Source organism: Lithobates pipiens, unplaced genomic scaffold (assembly GCF_037356315.1).
Source record: "Lithobates pipiens isolate NorthernLeopardFrog02 unplaced genomic scaffold, aLitPip1_a1.2 Scaffold_22, whole genome shotgun sequence".
In the NCBI taxonomy this organism is placed as follows: Eukaryota; Metazoa; Chordata; class Amphibia; order Anura; family Ranidae; genus Lithobates; species Lithobates pipiens.
The window spans coordinates 64,545,530-64,565,707 of record NW_027507784.1 but is presented as its reverse complement, the minus strand read 5'-3'; the positions used below and the strand labels follow the sequence as shown (position 1 = coordinate 64,565,707).

The following is a 20,178-nucleotide window of genomic DNA, read 5'->3' as shown; positions in this document are numbered from 1 at the left end:
TAATGAGAACCTCCAGTGTCAGGGACAGCTGACATCCTTCTATGTAGAGTGGATTACAAGGCATGGTAGGTGTAATGCAAGGTAGAGTCCTGGGCGCCAGACACTTCTTGAATGCAAAGAGATTTATTGTCTCTTGAACAGAAATGTGGGAGAGTGGTATAGGGCCAGGACACACTTAGTAGTTGCAATGTTAATTGGCAGACTCAGAGGTGTCTATAGGTACAGAGCCATGCAGGGAAAGTTATCCAGCAAGACAACCACATCTGCACGAGTAGGATCGCCATCTCCTATGGCACAAATCTCATAACAGTTTCTAACACAAGTTGTAACAAACTTCTTGGCTTCCTCTACAGTCACTTCTTGTAGATCTTCACTCAACTGAGCTCCCAGTCTCTCTCACTAGACTTGCTGATCCCCCGCCACTGGATCTCCTGAGCTCCTCCAACCTTCTCACTCAGTATCTTCCTCAAGCGTTAACAACCCCCCCCCCCCCCCCCCTGCTGGATTCCTAGCTTGGCATTCATTGGCTGAATTTTCCCTATTCTTCACCATCCCCAGTTGGTGAGAATATTGCTCCGGTACTTGCTTCAGCTACTCACTGTGGTCCCTGGTAATAAAGAAGTTGGTCCTTTAGTGGTGACAGCTTCCCTTCTACCTCCGACCACAACAGGCTCTCCAGCAGGCAGAACCGTCACTTCTGGTTGGACTGCAAGCTGCAGCCCCAACTCTGCGCTGCTCTCCTGCTTCTGGATAGGCCCTCAGATAGCCTAGCTGCCAGATAGCCCGTTCACCTGACCCCACCCAAAAATATATAGGTTCTCCCAGCAGGCCAAGGGATTCAAGAAAACCCCTGCCCATTGGCTGAAATATCCCATATACTACTAATCTCTCCTTGCAGTGCCCTTGTCTTATGTAGTGTCGCCAGGTACCCGGACACCTAGAGACAGAAGTGCAGAAATTCCAGAATTAGGGCAAAGTCTGACCCCCTACCAATTGGCCAAAGCAACTATCACTTGACAAATACATTTAGGAGCAACCCTGCCTAAACATCAGGGTGCTACACCTAGCTGGATCGGAAACTGCCTGCTTCAGCAGAGACCTGCCGAATTTTGATCCATGTATGGGCACCCTGGTTATACAGAAATTGATCTACTGTTTGACTTCTATACAACCAGCCCGTTAGGTTTTTCTGATAGATCAGTGCCGTTGGCTATAGCCGGCAGCACTGATGTTTGTATTCTGACAGCGGGGAAGAAAACAATGGCACAGGAGGAGGATTCACCCATCCACACTGGATATGTAGATGTGGGAATCCAATATTTTTTTTAATTCAACCTGCTGGTTGAACAAAAAAAAGTGAATGTTTGACCTGTTTACATTGGTATCTCATAAGAAACATCCTTATCCTTTCCTCTTTACTGAACCCTAATTGATTTCTGTGAAATTTGAAGGGCTGCCCTCTTTCTGAAAATGCTAGTTGTCTGGCTTTTTCCAACCTCACAGACCAGGAACAAGGATAAAGCAAGTGAAGGCTGAGTGGCATCGAACATCTGATTAGCAAAATGTAGTCTCGGTCACAAACTCAGTGTAATACAAAGATTCTCAATCCAGCTAAAAATTTGAAAATGGTTTCAAACATTTGGGTTACAAGCGCAGACAGGAAAAAAAAAAAAAAAGTGCTTATATAGCCCCTCTGCCAGAATTCAAAATAGCAGACGCTCAAATCAATGTATAACTAGCAAATGAAAGTTGCACCTGGTCTGGTACCCCCTGCTAGCTACAGTATAAATGGATTTGAATGGCTGCCATTTCTGCTATAAGGATTCAGGGTTCATTCAGCGTCTTGATGCTTACATTAACACACAAATGCGTTTTCATGCATTAAAGCAGTATTAAAACCAAATTGAGCTGGGATCCCTCACCCTGCAAAGCCAGGCACACAGAATTTTCACTCGAACTCTTGAAACCAGTGGCGACTTTTGGCGGGGGGGGGGGGGTAGGGGGTTGGTCAATCACAGAGGCCATTCACTCGCTCTGTTATTTGTTGAGGGATAACAACTTGTATAGGGATGGATATAGGGAAGGAAGATTATGGGATGCCCGCTTGACTTCAACAACATACTTCAGGGACACTCTTCCTCTCTATATACAGCTCCACTTCTTCCTCCAGCACCCACTTGCTTAGAGAACCCATCTGGATCACTGAAGATCTGAGTCTGATGTTAAGCGAAGACCCATTATAGGCAGGAACCAGAGGCCCTTTGTATTTGTAGCAAATAAAATGTGTCCAGCTTGTATTACCCCTGTGGCTACCGATTCCCAGTGCCACCTCTTCAGACATTGCCAATGCCAACCCACCTGGCTGCAGCTGCCCCTCTCACTAGCCTTCCAGGCTAACATCTCCCCACAGTCCTCCAGACTGACACTCGCCAACCCAACAAGCTGAATCTTATGAGATTTCCCAGTAGTGCTGATCTGCTCGTGCTCCCGTGCCTTCAAGAAGGGCTTGCTTTGTGTGTTTTGGCAGGATCCTTGCAGCACCTGAGCCCCAGCCCAAGGTCAACCCCCCCCCCGGCCCCCAACTAGGGGGGGGGGGGCTCAAGAGCCACTGACAGCCTCCCTAGCAAGCCATCTCCATCTTTCACCCGACTGGCCCTGCTGCCATGACCCATGCCCATTTACGAGGTGGCTTGCCCCCAGCCAGCCCTGCACTGGGGATTGGCTGATGTCCTCAAATATTCCAATAAGCTCCTCCTAGCCTCCGCCCACTATGTCTAGAGCATTCTCCAATGTCCTAAAAAGAGGGGGAGGCACCAGAGAGGCTGTTAGGGCAAGTTATCCAGCCCTGACTCACTGAACCCCGATTTGGATTCCCAGCTCAGACTTAGCCCTGAGCTACAATACAATTTCCTACACTACCTATTCTACACTAACAACCCTAGCACACTAGTGGGTGCTACAGGTTTTACATGCATAAAGAAAAGCTGATCATTTTAAGCACCCCATGTAAGTGGCAAATGATTTGTCCCAATCCTCCAACTGCTAAATCTGCAGGAGAGCTTGTTCTTTTAAAGTGGTAGTAAACCGTGGCATTGAAAAAAAAAATCCCCTGCAAGGCAATTGTATAATGGGCTACTAGCCCATTATGAAATACTTATCCTTAGAATGAAACCCTCAAGTGGCGCACTGGCACCGCTGACAGGGCTTCCATCTTCACCAAAAATATCACTCTAGATGTGCAAAGCTCAGAGACATCGCCCCAAAATAACAGACATGTGCAGACTGAAATATTTGATTTCGGAATTTCGTTTTCATTTGAAAAATAAAATTTCTTTAGTTACTCACGAAATTAGTTTTTAATGTATTTGTTTCGTTAAAAAAAAATGCATTCGTCCGAAAATCTGAAATAATTAAGATCAAATCTGTCATTGAAGGCTTATGGTGTCTGTTGAATGTTCTAAGAAGATTCGACGGAGCAGCTAAACTGTATGATGCTGCAATCGTAAGTTTCCAGTCGAATGTTCCGCCTACAAGCTATAGTAGAATTCTAATGTTGTATGACACTAGTAATAATTATATTTATTAATTATTATTACTAGTCGACCAACATTAGAATTCTTCTATAGCCTATGGGCGGAGCATTTGACTATAAATGTCCACTCACGGCGACTGCTTCGTCGAATCTTCATGTCAAATCTTCTCTCTAGGTCGAATAATCTTGGACTAATAGAGTTAGGTTAGGCAGTCGACCTTTTTTGCTATTGTCTCTATAGTGTCGAATCTTTTCTCTCTATGTCGAATAATCTTGAACTAATAGAGCTAAGGTTAGGCACATTCGACCACAGGTTCCAAGGACACAGATCGCTATTGTCAGCATCACGTCGAATCTCCTATCTATATCGAACTGTTGTCACAACCAAAACGAAAGTAAAGCATTTGTTTATGTCGGATCTTTCAGTTTTCGGATTCTGCACGTTCGTTATCGGTTGTTAAACTGATAACGAAAAATGAATGCACAAAATGACTTGCAGCTGTAATTGCAGTGAAAGGAGGTTCTACAAAGTCAGGGGGGGCTGAATATAAATGTACGCCACACTTTTCACATATTTGTAAAAAATGTGAAAACCATTTATCATTTTCCTTCTACTTCACAATTATGTGCCACTTTGTGTTGGTCTATCACATAAAATCCCAATAAAATACATTTACGTTTTTGTTTGCAACATGACAAAAATGTAGAAAATTTCAAGGAGGTATGAATACTTTTTCAAGGCACTAGTTTTCTTTTTTAAGCTTTTCTCCCTTATTTTTACCAGGTGATCCTGCCAGTAACACTTCTTGTCCTAGGGGGTCCACATGGCAGGAAGTGTCTGCTAGCAAGTTCCTGAGCTCTCTGCCTCTGCTGCATAGAAAGCTCAGTGTAAATCCCAAGCAGTGTTATCAGACCTGTCCTGTTAAAATGGCAAGTCCCACTGATCCTTCTCCATCTCCCCTCCCCTGCCTGTATTTCCAACAGGTACCCCCAATCCTGCTCAGTTCACCTAGGTGGGCAGGGCAGAAGTTTGGTGCTCCCATTGCCTGCCCACAACCTCCTGGGACATGTCAAAAACTGAAGGAAGAGCCGGCACTGCTGGATAACATCTGATCTTTATGGTATCATGATAAGTATAAAAAAGGACAAGCAGCCGTGTTTCGGCACAAGCCTTGTTCACAGTTCCCCAGAGCACCTGGATTCTGGGTGTGCCGAGGTTACCAGTTACCGGTTATCCTGATATCGTAGTTCAGAGCCGTGTTATTTTTGTGTTGCGCTCCTGGGACATGTCACATGGACAGAGGATTTGGGGGAAGAGGATTTGTATTAGAAGGGGGGATTTGGGGGGAGAGTATTCTAGGAGAGGGATATAGGGGGATGGGGATTTACTCTAGGAGTGGGGATTTGGGGAGGTCAATTTGTACTAGGAGGGGAGTTTTGGAAGGAAAAAGAATGTGTGCTAGGAGGGGTTTTTTTTGGGTGAGGGAGGGATATGAGCTGGAAGGTGGGATTGAGGGGGGCAAAGATTTGTGCTGGGGGGGAGGGGAGTTGGACTGTGAAGATTTTTGGCATTTTGTTTGGGGGGAATTTGGGCTTGCTGAGGGAATTTGTGCTTAAGGGTGAGAGTGTGTTGACTATTGCTGTTTTTTTGTTTTTTGGGGGGGGGGGGGGTTCTGCTGAGACATGCCCTACAAACTGCCAACTCTATCCTATGCCCCGCTAACCCCCTGTACACTACTATGCCCTACTGACAGTTATACACTGCCCTGCTGGCCTTGCATCTTCTGCCCCCCCCCCTTGACATTTTTTACTGCACTCCAAATCTAGATCTGACCCAAGGGCTAGATCTGACCCTGTATTTTAGGGTCTCCATCAGAGAGTCCCCCCTTATATCAGAAGTGCGGCTAGTGGCCGGTAAAAATCTGGGCTGGATGTGACCCCCACAGTTCGAAGACCCCTGCATTAGTGCATAGGTGCATTTTTTGTGAAAGAAAGCTCAAAAACAAGTCAGCATTTCTCTTCTCTGCCCGGACATACTCCCTTTACATTGTTTCTTCAACATTTTTCCTCCCATACTGTATTCACAAAGCCCGGCTGTAATATGGATGATTGAATCTTATCCCACAATTGGCGCCCATTTTTGCACCGACGGAGGAGCTATAGTCTCACTGTTGTAAGGCTGACACCAGAGCATTGACTGTGGATAAGACTTCAAAGAAGCACGGTTTCTTGGTAGGATAATTAACCCAGACTTCACATGAATATTTAATAACAGTCAGCGCTGGAACACTCACACTTCACATAAACATACTTAAGGGTCAATTCAGTAAGATGCACGCTCTATTTTTACTGCGATCATTATTTCACCTCGCGGTACATTTCTCAGCAATCACAAACATAAATATCACATGTGTGGAATTATTATTATTTAAATGGATTTAATAAAATAATGAACTAGTGGCAAACATGTAATTGCATAAATTAAATCTGAACTCCATTTTTTTTTTTTTTTTTTATTGCATAGTAACGTTGGTCCAGCTTGGACCAATGTAACTATACATATGCCATACCTGAGGGGCCGCTGGGAAAGCGGAGAACCACTGTAAAGAGTCACTACAGTGATGGCTGCAATCTTCCAGGTTCTACTACACTTCTACATAGTGAACACAGGGGGGCGCTCACTTGACACAGTCCTTAGCATAGTGGAAAAAAAAAAAAGGGAAAGGTGGAGGAGCTGGGCCAGCACTCAGTCTAATTAGACACTCCCAGCAGGGGAGTGTACTGTGATGTGTGTGCGGGGGGGGGGGGGGGGGGGTTACATATCCCAAGCCTTAGTTTGTTGGTGACGGGAGTGAAAAATCATCCCTAAAAAGGAAAGTTGTCGTGGAAAAAATATGGGGGCAGATATTGCTGACTTGTCCTGAAAATTATAGCTGCTTGGCTACTATGTAAAGAAAGGCTGAAAAAGGACACGTGTTCATCAAGAAAAAATAAATTAAAAAAGCAAAAAGTAAAAATACAAAAATTGAAAGAATTCAAAAATAAATGAATTGCAAAATACAAAAAATTAAAAACCTTGTGTCTTCAAAACTTGAAACCAATGACTCAAAAGGAAGGCAAAGAAAATGCTTTGATCCAATTTTCTGAATACCCAAAGGCAAAAGGACGCACTGGAACAACAATCCGGTGTTAAGCCTTACACACGATCGGATTTTCTGAATGAATGAATGAAATATATAGTATAGTATAGCGCACAATGCGAACTGAAATCGCCTCTAGGCGCTGTGGCGAGCTTTGATCATCTGCTAAAAGAGGAAGGTCTTGAGTTTTTTCCTAAAAGCCAGGTGATTTTCTTCCAGGCGGATGTTGATTGGTAGACCATTCCATAGCCGAGGCCCTTGGACAGCGAATCTCCGATCACCCTTGGATTTATACCGGGCTTTGGGCACGAGGAGGAGGTTTTTGTTGGCTGATCGAAGAGTGCGGTTTGGTGTGTAATGATTTATTTTCTCCATTAGGTATTGCGGAGCTTCTCTATGCACGCATTTGTGGGTGAGGCAAAGGGTCTTGAACGTGAACCGATTTTTTACGGTTAGCCAATGTAGGCTCCTCAGCGAAGGAGAGATGGATTCACAGGGTTTTTTTCCTGTTATCAGCCTTGCCGCCGTGTTTTGGATCAGTTGTAATCGCGCAAGTTGATATTGTGGTAATCCTATGTAAAGCGAGTTTGCGTAGTCCAGTCGTGAATTAATGATTGTTCCAACTACCACTGCTTTGTCATTCTTTGGGATAAAAGGGATGAGTCTGCGAAGCATGCGCAGCAGATGGTGAGATCCACTGACTACAGATCCTATTTGCGAATCCATTGACATTTGTGCGTCTAAAATAACCCAGAGACTCTTGGCTTTGGTCTTTGGGGAGATAGTGTGCCCAAAGACGGTTGGTGGAGACCAGGAGGTTTTGGTTGCGGGCTTATGATTTGGGTGTAAGATAAGAAGCTCTGTCTTTGATTCGTTCAGCTGGAGGGAGTTAGTGGTCCTCCAGTCCCCTATTGATTTGAGGCAGTTTTCAAGTTGTTGTTAGTGATCTTTTTTCCATTGATCCGGAAATAAAGTTGCGTGTCGTCAGCGTAAGAGTGGAAGCAGAGCTCTGAGCATCTGATGATTTGGAGAAGTGGGCGGATGTAAATGTTGAAGAGAACGGGTGATAAAGGAGAGCCTTGAGGGACTCCGCAGGTGACTGCCCGAGTTTCGGAGAGGAATTTTCCTAGTTTCACTGTCTGTGACCGATTTCCTAGGAAGGACGCAAACCATTGGAGAGCTAGGTCTTGGACTCCGGCTACTTCTGTGAGGCGGACGAGTAGAGTATTGTTATCTACTGTATCAAACGCTGCACTTAGGTCTAGCAGTACGAGGAGACACGGCTCTCCATCATCTGCTGCTTCGAGGGCGTCATCCCAAATCTTGAGGAGAGCTGTTTCCGTTCCATGACCCGGGCGGAAGCCTGATTGCAGCGGGTCCAGGAGTTTGAGAGTATCCAGGTGAAGTTGTAGCTGATGTACTACAGCTTTCTCCATGATCTTAGAAATGGTGTTGAGGCTTGTAATTGGCCTACGGTTGATTGGATCCTGAGGGTCTAGGTTTGGTTTCTTGAGTAGAGGTTTGACGATGCCTTGTTTGAGGATGCTGGGAACAATCCCTTCGTGGAATGATCTGTTTATGAGGTGGGTTATGGTTGGTACTGTCACGCAGTTTATTAATGATGTTTTTTGCGGTGTCTACAGTAATTGGGGATAGTGAAAATTTCGGCGGTTGCGGTATGTTGGTGCAGACATCCTCTTTATGCATTTGCTGGCTGAGGTTGGATGTTTTCTTCTGACAAATTGTTTCACTGATGGTTTTGACTTTATCGATGAAAAAATCCGATAGTTTGTCACAGTAATCCTGGGATTCTGTCAGGGAACTCACCGTACGTATGCCCGTCCCCGTATAGCAGCAGTTCCCGTTCGTTCCAGGCGCCATGCGCGGTGTCTCCGTCAGAGGCGTACGAGTTCCAGAACGAACGGACGTATGCTAAACCGAACACGTGGATGTACGCCAATCCGAACACGCGAAAACACCAGCGCAAACTGAACGGATGTACGTCTTCACGCACGGACAGCCACTTCCACCAATCCTGGCTCACTTCCCCCTATATAAACAGGGTCCTGGCCTGACACCAGTGCTGGACCGTCTTCAGCTGTTCCTGTAAGACCTGATCGTTGCTCCTGTGACCTTGCTCCTGAGACCTCGCTCCTGTGACCTTGCTCCTGTGATCTTGTTCCTGTGACCCGTTCCTGATACCCACTCTTGGATTCCTATCTCCTGGACTACCTCTGACCCCGGCTTGGACTTTCGACTTTGGCTTGTCTCCTGATTCGGTACCTCGTTTGCTTGCACGTTACCAGACCCCTTGCTTGTTCCTGATTACGCACCTGTCTCTTGTTATTGTACCGCATTGCCTGCCAGTTGCCGATCCTGCCTCTTCTACCGTGAGGACCCAGCATCTCCTAGGCCTTCTACTTCCATCTGCAGGCACCTGCACCCTTTCGTGTCCTCACGCTCCCTGTTCCCATCTTCAGGGGCGTGGTGACCGGAACCGTGCGAGAGGCCACCCTCAGCAGTCTGACTCCGCTGTAAGGTACGTGACAGATTCGCTTTCTGGGGGTTCTAGGCACACCGGATTCATTGATTGATTAACCAGTTTAAACAGTTCCCGTGGTTGGTTTGCGGCCGTTGAGATTGTATATGAGAAGTGGTCCTTTTTGGCTTTGAAGATTCCACTCTTCTGCGTTCTTGCTTTAGTACGGCGAGGGAGCCATTAAACCATCCAGAATTTTTCTTCCCGATTAGAGCCCTGCGTTTTGGTGTTACCGAGTCTGCTGATTGCAGCAATGCCCTGTTCAGGGAGTTGAGCGTTTCCTCCGTAGAGTGGTTTAAGGTTATTGTAGTTATCTTGTTGGACAGAGTGGATTTGAATGTTTCGGAGTACAGTTTTTTTATGCAATCTGGTCCAGTGCGTTGTTGTTACAGGTTTCCGTTTTTCGTTGGTGATGTTGGTAGCTATTTTGAATTTGATGGCGTGGGGATCCGTCCATGGCAGAGTTATGTTGTCGAGTATGTTGACGTCAATGTTCTGTTTAAAAATGAGGTCCAGGGTGTGTCCTGACCCATGCGTGGGAGTCTTTATCAGTTGCTGGAGACCCAGTTCTTCTAGTTGATTGATGCAGGCAGTCGCAATGGGGTCTTTAGGCTCATTTGCCCAAAGGTTGAAATCTCAGAGTGCCAGGAAATTTTTGAATTTTAGGGTGTGCATTGCAAAGGATTCTGTGAGGGGTGAAAGAAGATTGGACTTTGGTCCCGGTGGTCTGTAGCACAGTAGAATATGAGTGGTGTCATGGGGTGTTGGTTGAAGATGTAGCGTCAGGGTTTCCATAAAAGGCACTGGGTTCTGAGATGATGGTTTAGTGAGATCCAGGTGACCTTTAAAGATCACTGCTAGGCCTCCTCCTTTTTTCCCTATCCGGTGTTCGGTTAGGATCCTGTAGTTTTCCGGCACCAATTCGGTGAGGATGGTGTTGCAGTCAGAGGTTAACCAGCTTTTCGGTGATGAAGAGGCAGTCTACATTGTTCTCGATGATGAAGTCGTGTACTTCCAGTCTATGTTTGACTGCAGACCTGGCGTTAATCAAGGCGCAATCTAATTGTAGTGGTCGAGTAGATGTCTTCCTGTGGTTGGGAGCTGCTTGTCGTCCGGTTTTTAATAGTTGTTCTCTTTGAAGTATTTTTTGTATGGAAGATGGCAATGTGGTGTTGATGTTCCTTAGTCTGTGCAGAACTTCAGCTGAGTATTTGAAGTAGCACATGGTTTGTGGATGCTGTTGATGGTACTATGGGCCTAAGATGATGATTCTGTTCAGGGTATTGATCCTGAGGAGGGGCTAGGTATCAGACTTGCCACCGTGCTACAGGCTATTAGCGCGCAAGTTGATCAGGGGATGCCTATACGGATGCGGAAAGAGTTGTTTTATTCGGTTGCTGGCTGTTCCGGCTACCTTTACTTAACCACTTCCCGACCAGCGCACGACGATGTACGTCGACAGAATGGCACGGGCAGGCATATTGGCGTACATGTAGGTCCAATATTCGTTGCCGCCGTGCCATCGGGAGCGCGCCGCCGGCGGCGCGCTCCCGCGCTGGTCGGGACCCCCGTGAGTCCGGTCGCGGGACCCGCGGACTCGATCGCCGCGGGCATCCCCGCGATCGTCTCACGGAGCGGCCGAATGGAGGAAATGCTGTATAAACAACATTTTTCCATTCTGCCTAGCAACTAGTGACGCTGATCTCTGCTCCATGTGATTGGAGCAGAGATCAGTGTACACTAAATGAAACCCCAACCCCCCCACAGTTAGTAACACACCCCTAGGAACACTTAACCCCTACACTGCCACCCACTGGTTAACCCTTTCACTGCCAGTGTCATTTACACAGGAATCACTGCATTTATATAGCAGTGATTACTGTATAAATGACAATTGTCCCAAAAATGTGTCAAAAATGTCCGATGGGTCCCCCACAATGTCGCAGTCACAATAAAAATCGCAGATCGCCGCCATTACTAGTAAAAAAAAAAAAAAAAAAAAATTATTAATAAAAATGCTATAAAACTATCCCTATTTTGTAAACGCTATAACTTTTGCGCAAACCAATCAATAATCGCTTATTGCGATTTTTTTTTACCAAAAATATGTAGAAGAATACGTATCGGCCTAAACTGAGGGAAAAAAAATGTTTTTTTTATATATTTTTGGGGGATATTTATTATTACAAAAAGTAAAAAATAATGCGTTTTTTTCAAAATTATCGCTCTATTTTTGTTTATAGCGCAAAAAATAAAAACCGCAGGGGTGATCAAATACCACCAAAAGAAAGCTCTATATGTGGGAAAAAAAGGACGTTAATTTTGTTTGGGAGCCACGTCGCACGACCGCGCAATTGTCAGTTAAAGCGACGCAGTGCCGAATCGCAAAAAGTGGTCTGGTCTTTGACCAGCAAATTGGTCCGGTCTGAAAGTGGTTAAGGTGAAGGTCACCCCTCAGAAAAGAAGTCTGGCTGTGATCTGGAATAGTCGTCCTAGGATAGCGTGAAAAATGTAATGGAGGTAGGGGTATGCTAACCTACGGTTGTTCCTGATTGTTCCAGAGGAAGGCGAAAAACCCCCAGACAGTAGCAGCCAAACGTACCAGTGGGGCAAAAATTCCTTCCTGACCCCCGTAAGCGGTCGGATGGAGTCCCTGGAACAATCACTGGGGGGCAGGGGGAGTGGAGGTGCGAGCTTACCTGGCTGCGGTGGTCCCCGTTAAACACTCTGGTTCTGGTGAATCTGGCTTGCTGTCAGCCTGATGTTTCTGGAGAGCTGTCTGGTTGCCCCTTGCATTGGGATCTTTAAAATGGAGGGGAGGATGGAGGTAGGATAGAGGTTAGAGACTCCTGTCTTAACTCCTGTGTTCAACTCCTGGTTATTAACTCTCCACTTTAGTTCAAAAAATCCACTTGTGTTCACAAAATCCACATGCAAGACACCATCAGGGCGCAAGCTCCTGGAGGAGTTTGTATAACTACCTTTTATACACCTGTGAACAATTAACCCCTCCCCTAAATTGGCAGGAAGAAAGAGGAAAAAAAAAATGCTGTTTAAAAAGTGTCAGAAAAAAGGTCTTTTAAAAACTGCTAGCAAATGTATCAAATAAAGGAGGGGAGAAAAATAAATAAAAACACCCCCAAAAACAACACTTGCAAGCAGAAGCAGTCAAGCCGAAGCAGTCAAAGCACAACTCCTGGTTATTAACTCTCCACTTTAGTTAAAAAAATCCACTTGTGTTCACAAAATCCACATGCAAGCCACCATCAGGGAGATTTTCTGATGGGAATTGTGTGGTGACAGGCTGTTGGTGGAAAATCCGACCATTTGTACGCTCCATCTGACATCTGTCGGATTTTCCACAGACAAATTTTGGATGGCAGGTTTTAAAAAATTTCCGAGCGTGTCCAGACAAAAAAGTCCAAATTACAAACACGCATGCTCGGACGCAAGGATGAGGCAGAAGCGGTTGGTCTTGTAAACTAGAGTTCATAATGGAGAACTAACATTTGTGTTGCGGCAAATTATGAAATCTCAAAATGCAGCGCACAATTCTCTTCAATGGGATAATAATAAAGCTGCTTTGCTGTTGATACTGATGGAGTTATGGCAAACGGATTTTCAAAGGTTTTTTTTTTTTTCCTAGTGATATCAAGAAGGATATTATTATTATTATTAGTCTTTTTTTTTTTGGGCAAGTTACCACAACACCATTATCCCCTAGCTTTTAAGATCAAAAGATACAAATATGTTGGTGTTCCTTGTCAATCTTACATTGTATTTTTTTTAAAGTAACTGCCTACACCCAAACTGTCATTTGAAGTAAAACACATAACCAAGTATTCTCCACAATTTTTTTATTGTGCATTAAAAAAAGAAGACAAAGAAAATTAGACATGTTATCTGCTAATAGAACTTAACCAAAAAGTCCATTCTATGCACCCAAAAATATAGGAAATATACCAAATCAAATTATCATTCAACCAAAAAATAAAATAAAAGCCTCATGCATGTGCCCTGCTTCTTAATATAGGGGGTCAACTATGGCAAGAGTTGGTGAAAGCAGGGGTCCGTCAGCCTGAGACAATTCCGAAAAAGATCTGGATTATTTTCCTGGAGCTCCCGCAGCAAAGGCATATGACATAATTGGTCATGATTAAAATGTTTGCTCCAAGAACTCCTCCTCCTGTTCCTGGACTGGACTTGGGTCAAAGCAAGAACTCCAATAATAACACGTTATCTCCTCCGATTCCGCAACATGTCTGGTTGACGAACGGCTGTTCAGAAACGAACTGAAAAGCGCTAAATGAAAAGCGCGAATCACCCAAACTTTTACTAACATGAAATTAGCATAAAGAGCCCGAAGGATGGTGCTAAAGAGCTGAAAAAACACGTGGTACATCATTGGCTGACAATTCCTTGCCGTTTGTATGCAAGACAAAATCCAGGCACATGCTTGCGAACAAAAGTCAGAGGTTTTGTCTGAAGAAAATCTGATCGTGTGTACAAGGCTTTAGTTCTTTAAATATTGAACACATTTTTTTTTTGTGCATTTAGAAGTACATTCAGATGTTTACACATTTTCCCCGCTCTTACTGTGAAGAACCCCTTCTGTATGTGAAGGTTAAAGCTCTTTTCCCCCCCAGGCACAAAGCGTGCCCACCTGTATTTTGTATTGACCTTAACATAAACAACTTTACATCAAGTTTACTATAAAGAGCATTTCTATATTTACAGTCCAAATTTTTTTAGTTCAAATCAGAAATATCAGTGACATTACACTGCCATCCAACATGACACAAGGCATAGGACATTCAAAACAAAGTATCAACACAGTCAACATGCGACAATAACATAAGAATCCTGATTCAGAAATCTTATATCGAAAACTAGAAAAAAAACACACACACACACACACACACACACACACACACACACACACACAAACTGTATCAACAAAATGGCTTGCACTACCAGTAAATATATCAAAAGAAGCATCATCTTTAAAAAGCGTTACTAAACCCACAACAGTAAAATCTGTCTGTATATGCAGAATATTATTGTAGCGGGGACATAATTGTCCATAGGTTTACATTGTATTCACATTAACTACATTAATACACAATGTTATTCATTAGTATTTGGTGCCATCTAGTGACCAAAACTGGAAATGGACTTTAGTCATTTTTCCTTTTCATGGTGTTGGAAAGATAACAGGAAGTGACTGTTTACTTTGATTATTTGACCTTATCTACCCAGGAGTCTGTGTGACCTACCCATGAACACTCTCATATGCAGTGCGTGCTGGGTAGGGTATAAAAGGGACTGCAGTGGCCATATAAGGTCTCTTGGGACCACGCTGCCTGCCTGTGCGGAACCGTTTTGAAAGTTCTCAGACACATTGGCAGACAGTCACTGTGCAGTGCAAACCAGACCATTTGCGAGGTGACTTGACGGAGCCTAAGAGCTGGTGATCAGATTGATGAGGTTTGGATTACAATTACCTGAGGAACCATTTAAGCTAGCGAAGAAAGAAGAAGATAAAGGAGGGAAATACTTTAAGTGAGGCCTCATGTAGACTTTAAGTAAGGGGAGCTCCCAGGTCTAGATAATAATATACTTGCATATTGTTTATTGTACCTGACTGTTATTTCATGCTGTGCTGACGTGTGCAATTCCTGTAATCATTTATTCGTTATACTTTCAGTAAAAGTATTTCTGGTTAAGAGTACAAGTGTGTGGTCTACCGTCTTTCCCCACCAGGTGGAGCCAGAGGATCCTGAGGAATCAATACAGGTATACCTTATACTGTCTATATTGTACTGTATTATTGCACCACAGCTGTGCCAAGGGGAAAGAGTTACACAGAAAGGGGGTTTCTCAGAAGAGTGCAGGCCCAACTCAAATTAGCAGCTCCTTCGAGAGTCAGTGCTGCATTATTATTATACACAATTTATTTAGTGCCAACAGTTTACGCAGCGCTTTACAATGTAGAGGGGGGACAAGACAGTTACAGTTCAATACAGAAGGGACAGTAGGGCCCTGCTCGTAGAGCTTATATTCTAAAGGGAGGGAGTGGTGGTACAAAGGGTAATAGATGCGAGGAGCATGCCTGTTATACTCACTGTGCAACTTAAAAAGGAGATGGAGTTTGGCTGGACTTCTGGATAACCGCAGTGCAAATCATTTTGCACTCCTGTGACCTGTCTTCAGCAGAGAGCGGTCTGAAGTCCGCTCTCTGCTGACGTCACAGAAATCAGTCCTGGACTTACACCCATCTCAGACTCTCAGCGAGCCACTGAGAGCCTGAGACGGCCGCTCCCCGCCCCTCCACAGCTCAGCGCTCCAGTGAGAGCGGAGGAGAAGAGCAGAGAGCTAAAGAGGCTCTCCACTGACCAGCAGGATAGGTACACAAGCAGGTCACCCTGTTGGATGAAACAGGCTCACCCAAGGTATGGGGTCCCGATGGGGGATATTGGACTTTGCCGCTTGTTAGTACCAGGTCACGGTCCTCAGTATCACCCCACCATCAAGTGAGCAATCCAGGGTCCAGAAGCAGGTATAGCAGGTAGGGATAAAGCAGAATCATAGCCAGTAAATATGCCAAAGGTCTTTAACAAGTGGTTGCAGGTTGGGATCAAGTGGACCTGTAATCAAGGAACAAGCCAAACAGTCGATAATGAATGGTAGTGAAGATAAGGACAGCTGCAGGTATGCAAAAGGAGCAAAATATGGACTGGAAATAGAATAATCTGGCAAACAGGAAGTGCCAAGACATGGCTTAAATCAGGAAGCTCATGGTAGGAGCAAAGAGTTCAAGGTTACCCAAAAACAATACCCAAGGCAAGATTGGGCTTAAGAGATCAGACAGGGAGCTGTCCAGCATCTCAAGAGGCAGAGAGTGGGAAGAGCCACAACCAAACACCAGAAAGGTTGCATGTTCAGATCCGGACCCCGACACCTGAATTTTGGTCCCCGAAGCCCATTGGATACCGTTTTTCCTTTGACTGTGACACAAACTCTGTGAGACTATAATTCTACTTCATGTTTTCCAAGTGCCCAAGATCCATATGACAAGAACTACTGCCATCCTTTATTTGTAGAAAGCCAAGCTTTAAGTCCAGCACCTCAATTTTATTTTATTATTTAGGGGAGCATTCTACCTACTTACTACCAATGTAAGAGGCATTGTTCCCCCTGAACCCCAATTAATTGGTTTTAGGAAGGGTTCCCCAAGACCTGAACATTTAAGGGTTCCTGGGGTAAGTAGGTTGAGAAAGGCCGTCTTAGATAATATGGTGCATGCTGGTTAGCCTCACTGTGCATAATGGTACATTTATCAACATTAAACCTCATTATTCATCTAGTTGCCATATCAAACACTGTCATCCTCAAAATGTACCAATTCCTAAAAAAAAATGCATCTTAAATTCTAGATCACCAACTCATGCTTTCATAATGTCAGTGCACAACATTTTTTGTGCTACATATTGAAAGTGGCTACCAAGTCAGTGGTATGCTGATGGGGGAGGGTTTACCGAACTGAATTTCATTTTGTGTGATGGCTAGTTTGTTGTCCAAAATGCAGAGAAGTGAACCGCTGCTAGGCTTCACTTCATTATACAGGTTCAAAATGAAACAGGGCATATTTTTTCCTTTCTTCAGGGTGGATAAGTCAAAGTTGAAACCTTGCTGTCATGGCCCCCCCCCCCCCCCGTTTTACTTACCTGAGCCCGTTCATCTGCAGTGCACGTCCCCTTCTCCACAGAGTCTGGCCATTGATTGGATAGATTGATAGCAGCACAGCCATTGGCTCGCGTTGTTGTCAATCACATCCAATGACGCGGCCACCGGGACCGAATTGTACAGTTAGCGTCTATGGACACCAACTGTATGACAGGGGAGCGTTCCCGCAAGCTAACCCACTCTGGAAAGAACTTCCCAGAGGGGGTTAGCGGGGAGGAGCCGAGACAGCCACCGTTTGACCCCAGAACAGCAGGATCGGGGGCCACTCTGTGCAAAATGAACTGCACAGTGGAGGCAAGTATATCATTTTTTTTTTTTTTTTTTTTAAATGACAAAAAAATAATCAACTGTATACAACCCCTTTAAATCTTGGCACATCTGTGCAGTAATCCCGTGTGAAACTTTTCCAGTGTAATAAAGACCACTTATTGCTGCTCCCTCTCCTTCTACAGGGTGACTGGTCTTGTCCCCACCCCCTCCTGTAGTTTTCTACAGCTGGCCTGTAGTGAGTGGAGCCTGCTAGGACCCTCCCACAGCTCTGCTCTCTGCACAGGCTATGTGCAGCACAATGATGACCTCACTGCTACTTTTACAATATAATAAACGGGGTTTGCAAAGGCATTTGATGCACACAAAGTGGATTCATTTCCTTTGTGTCTATTAGGTGATATATTTCAATAAAGGGTTTTGTGCTCGGAGTGCAGCTTTAAATGCAGATAAAAAGGCAGAGATGTATAGCTATTCACAGATGACGGAATTTAGAGCTTTGCTTGAATCCTGCTTTCATACAACAAAGAAAAGGACTTTTTATTTCTGTACAACAATATGTCTAGGGAGGAAAAAAAGGACTCTGTTGAAAACCAAATCAGATGTGTGGGGGAGACACACTGACATGACTCACCGCTCCTCTGTCTTTAGGCTGTTCAGTTTCTATGCAGGTTTCACCTTCTTTACAAAACATCTCATCGTAACTGCGGGAGATCGTGGTTCTGCAGACAACACGGACGTGCAGTGGCACCGAGTGGCGAAGACAAGACCATGGCACTATGACCTTTACTGAGGAACTACAGGAACCCAACTGAATCATACAGACTTTACAGGGATTTTTGTATGCGTCCGTTTTGCATTTTTTTTTTTTTTTTTAATTCTTGTTTTTTGCACCACCAACAACTAAAAACGAAAAGTTACAGCGTTATCCACCCAACTGCTTTGCAAATTGGATTAAACTCTAAAAATAAAAATTCTAGGTGGTAGGAATTCTTGGCAGAAGACACGTGAAGTTGTTTTTTTTTTTTTTTTTAAGCAGAAAAGAACACAAGCATTTGTTTTTCTGCATAAACTGTATGGCGCATGCATTAAGGGGTGTACACCCTCTACTAATCCCCAGCATCTGCATTTGCTTTTGTGTTTCGGGGTCTATTAACAATTAATGGCACCACCAAAATATATGCAACTAGTTAATTTTAGGTGTAAAAAATAAATAAATAAATGGGGGAGGAGACAGAGACATTCTATGTGTCAGGGGTACCCCACCCCCAGGCTGTGGATTGGTGCCAGTCCATAGCCTGCTGGGAGCCAGGCACAACAAGCTGGCACAACCTGCACTGCCACCCCCTGACTGCCAGAGGTTGCCCGCTCCCCTTTTTCTAGCACCACTACTCACTTCTCTGTGGTCATGATGAAAAAGAAGGGGGGGGGGGGGAGCCGATCCGGGGATTGGATCTCATAGCATTGGTAAGACCCAGTCTGCACCACCCCCTACCCTGAGGTGACAGGCTGCAACCACCTTGCGCTCCACCCCCCTAGGTGATAAGCTGCATTACCCGGTGCGACAGGCTGCAACCACCACCCAGGTGATATGACGCATCACCCCAGGCTGCAACCACCACACTTCTCGCCCTCCAGTTGACAAGCTGCAAACCCCCCTCACCACGACCCCCTGAAGTGACAAGCTACACACCACCTCCCCACACAAATAACCACCAACCCCCCATCCCTCTGTCCATGGAGGGTATGACTTCTGTCGGACCAGTCCCTGGTGCCAGGAAGGTTGGGGGCAACTGCCATATGTCCATATCCCTATAAGTCATAAAATACTATAAACATTATTTGTAGTCATGGACTTTATGTGGACATATACAGGCATACCCCACTTTTAAAGTACACAATGGGGTTTATTTACTAATGCTGGAAAGTGTAAAATCAGGCTCATTTCTGCATAGAAACCAATGAGCTTCTAACCCCAGCTTGTTCAATTAAGCTTTGGTAATAAAACCTGGAATCTCATTGGTTTCTATGCAGAAGTGAACCTGATTTTGCACTTCCCAGCTTTAGTAAATAAACCCCATTGTGTACTTAAAAGTGGGGTATGCCTGTATAGAGAGACTGAATATCATAACAATGTTTTTATATTCCATTAAAAACCATTTACAAAATATGTTAAAATACTCTCCACTTTGTGGTTCACAACATGTATAGATTCCAAACACAATTCACATGTAGACTCGACACGTTTCAGAAATCCTTCTTCAGGAGAATATGTGAGAGACTCAATACATTGAACCCACACTTGATCTTTGTAGAAATATACTAAATGATACAAATAACTGGAATTTAAAACATGTGTATGTTTCCCATGGACGTGCATCTTACTGAACAAAGCTGGACCCACTGCCTTTCAGGTAAGGATACCAATATATGACCAAGAAACAACCAACCAAAGCACAGTCTTCAATATGGGGACCAAACTCCCAAGGGTATAGCTGTAATATCATAACATAAAAAGGGTTACCAGTATAATAGAATGGTAGTCAAGGAAAATAGGGGCTTCTGGTCCATGCCCATCAAAAATTACAGATCTCTAGGTCCTGCATTATTCACATCATTCCCACATATCCTGGAATGGTGCGACTTATGCAGGGCCTAGAGACCTGTCCTTTTTGATGGGCATGGACCAGAAGCCCCTGTTATTTGAACATACAAGCTTTGACAACATGTCAGCACATGCACAGTCATACCATGAGTCTTTGCCATGTAGTAGTTTTCTAAAAAAACTATGTATTTGCATGCCTCATTCCATCACAAATGCTAAATAAGGGGAATATTCCTAATTTTGAGACAAAGGGTGGAGCAATTCAAATCATTCCATTAGGTCCCTGTGACCAATGGCACATCCAGAACCGCTGGTTTACCATATAAATAAAGTTTAAAATGATATTAAA

General features: G+C 44.4%; 1 protein-coding gene across 1 annotated transcript in view; it reads right to left on the bottom strand.

Moving 5' to 3' along the window:
* The window catches only part of LOC143925675 (voltage-dependent L-type calcium channel subunit beta-4-like), a 111,818-nt gene extending 93,900 nt beyond the window's left edge, over positions 1 to 17,918 (bottom strand). Inside the window, exon 1 of the mRNA XM_077450137.1 lies at positions 17,859 to 17,918. Coding sequence (XP_077306263.1) covers positions 17,859 to 17,918 — 60 coding nt within the window. The remainder of the gene's footprint in view (positions 1 to 17,858) is intronic.
* Between the last annotated feature and the right edge of the window lie 2,260 nt (positions 17,919 to 20,178).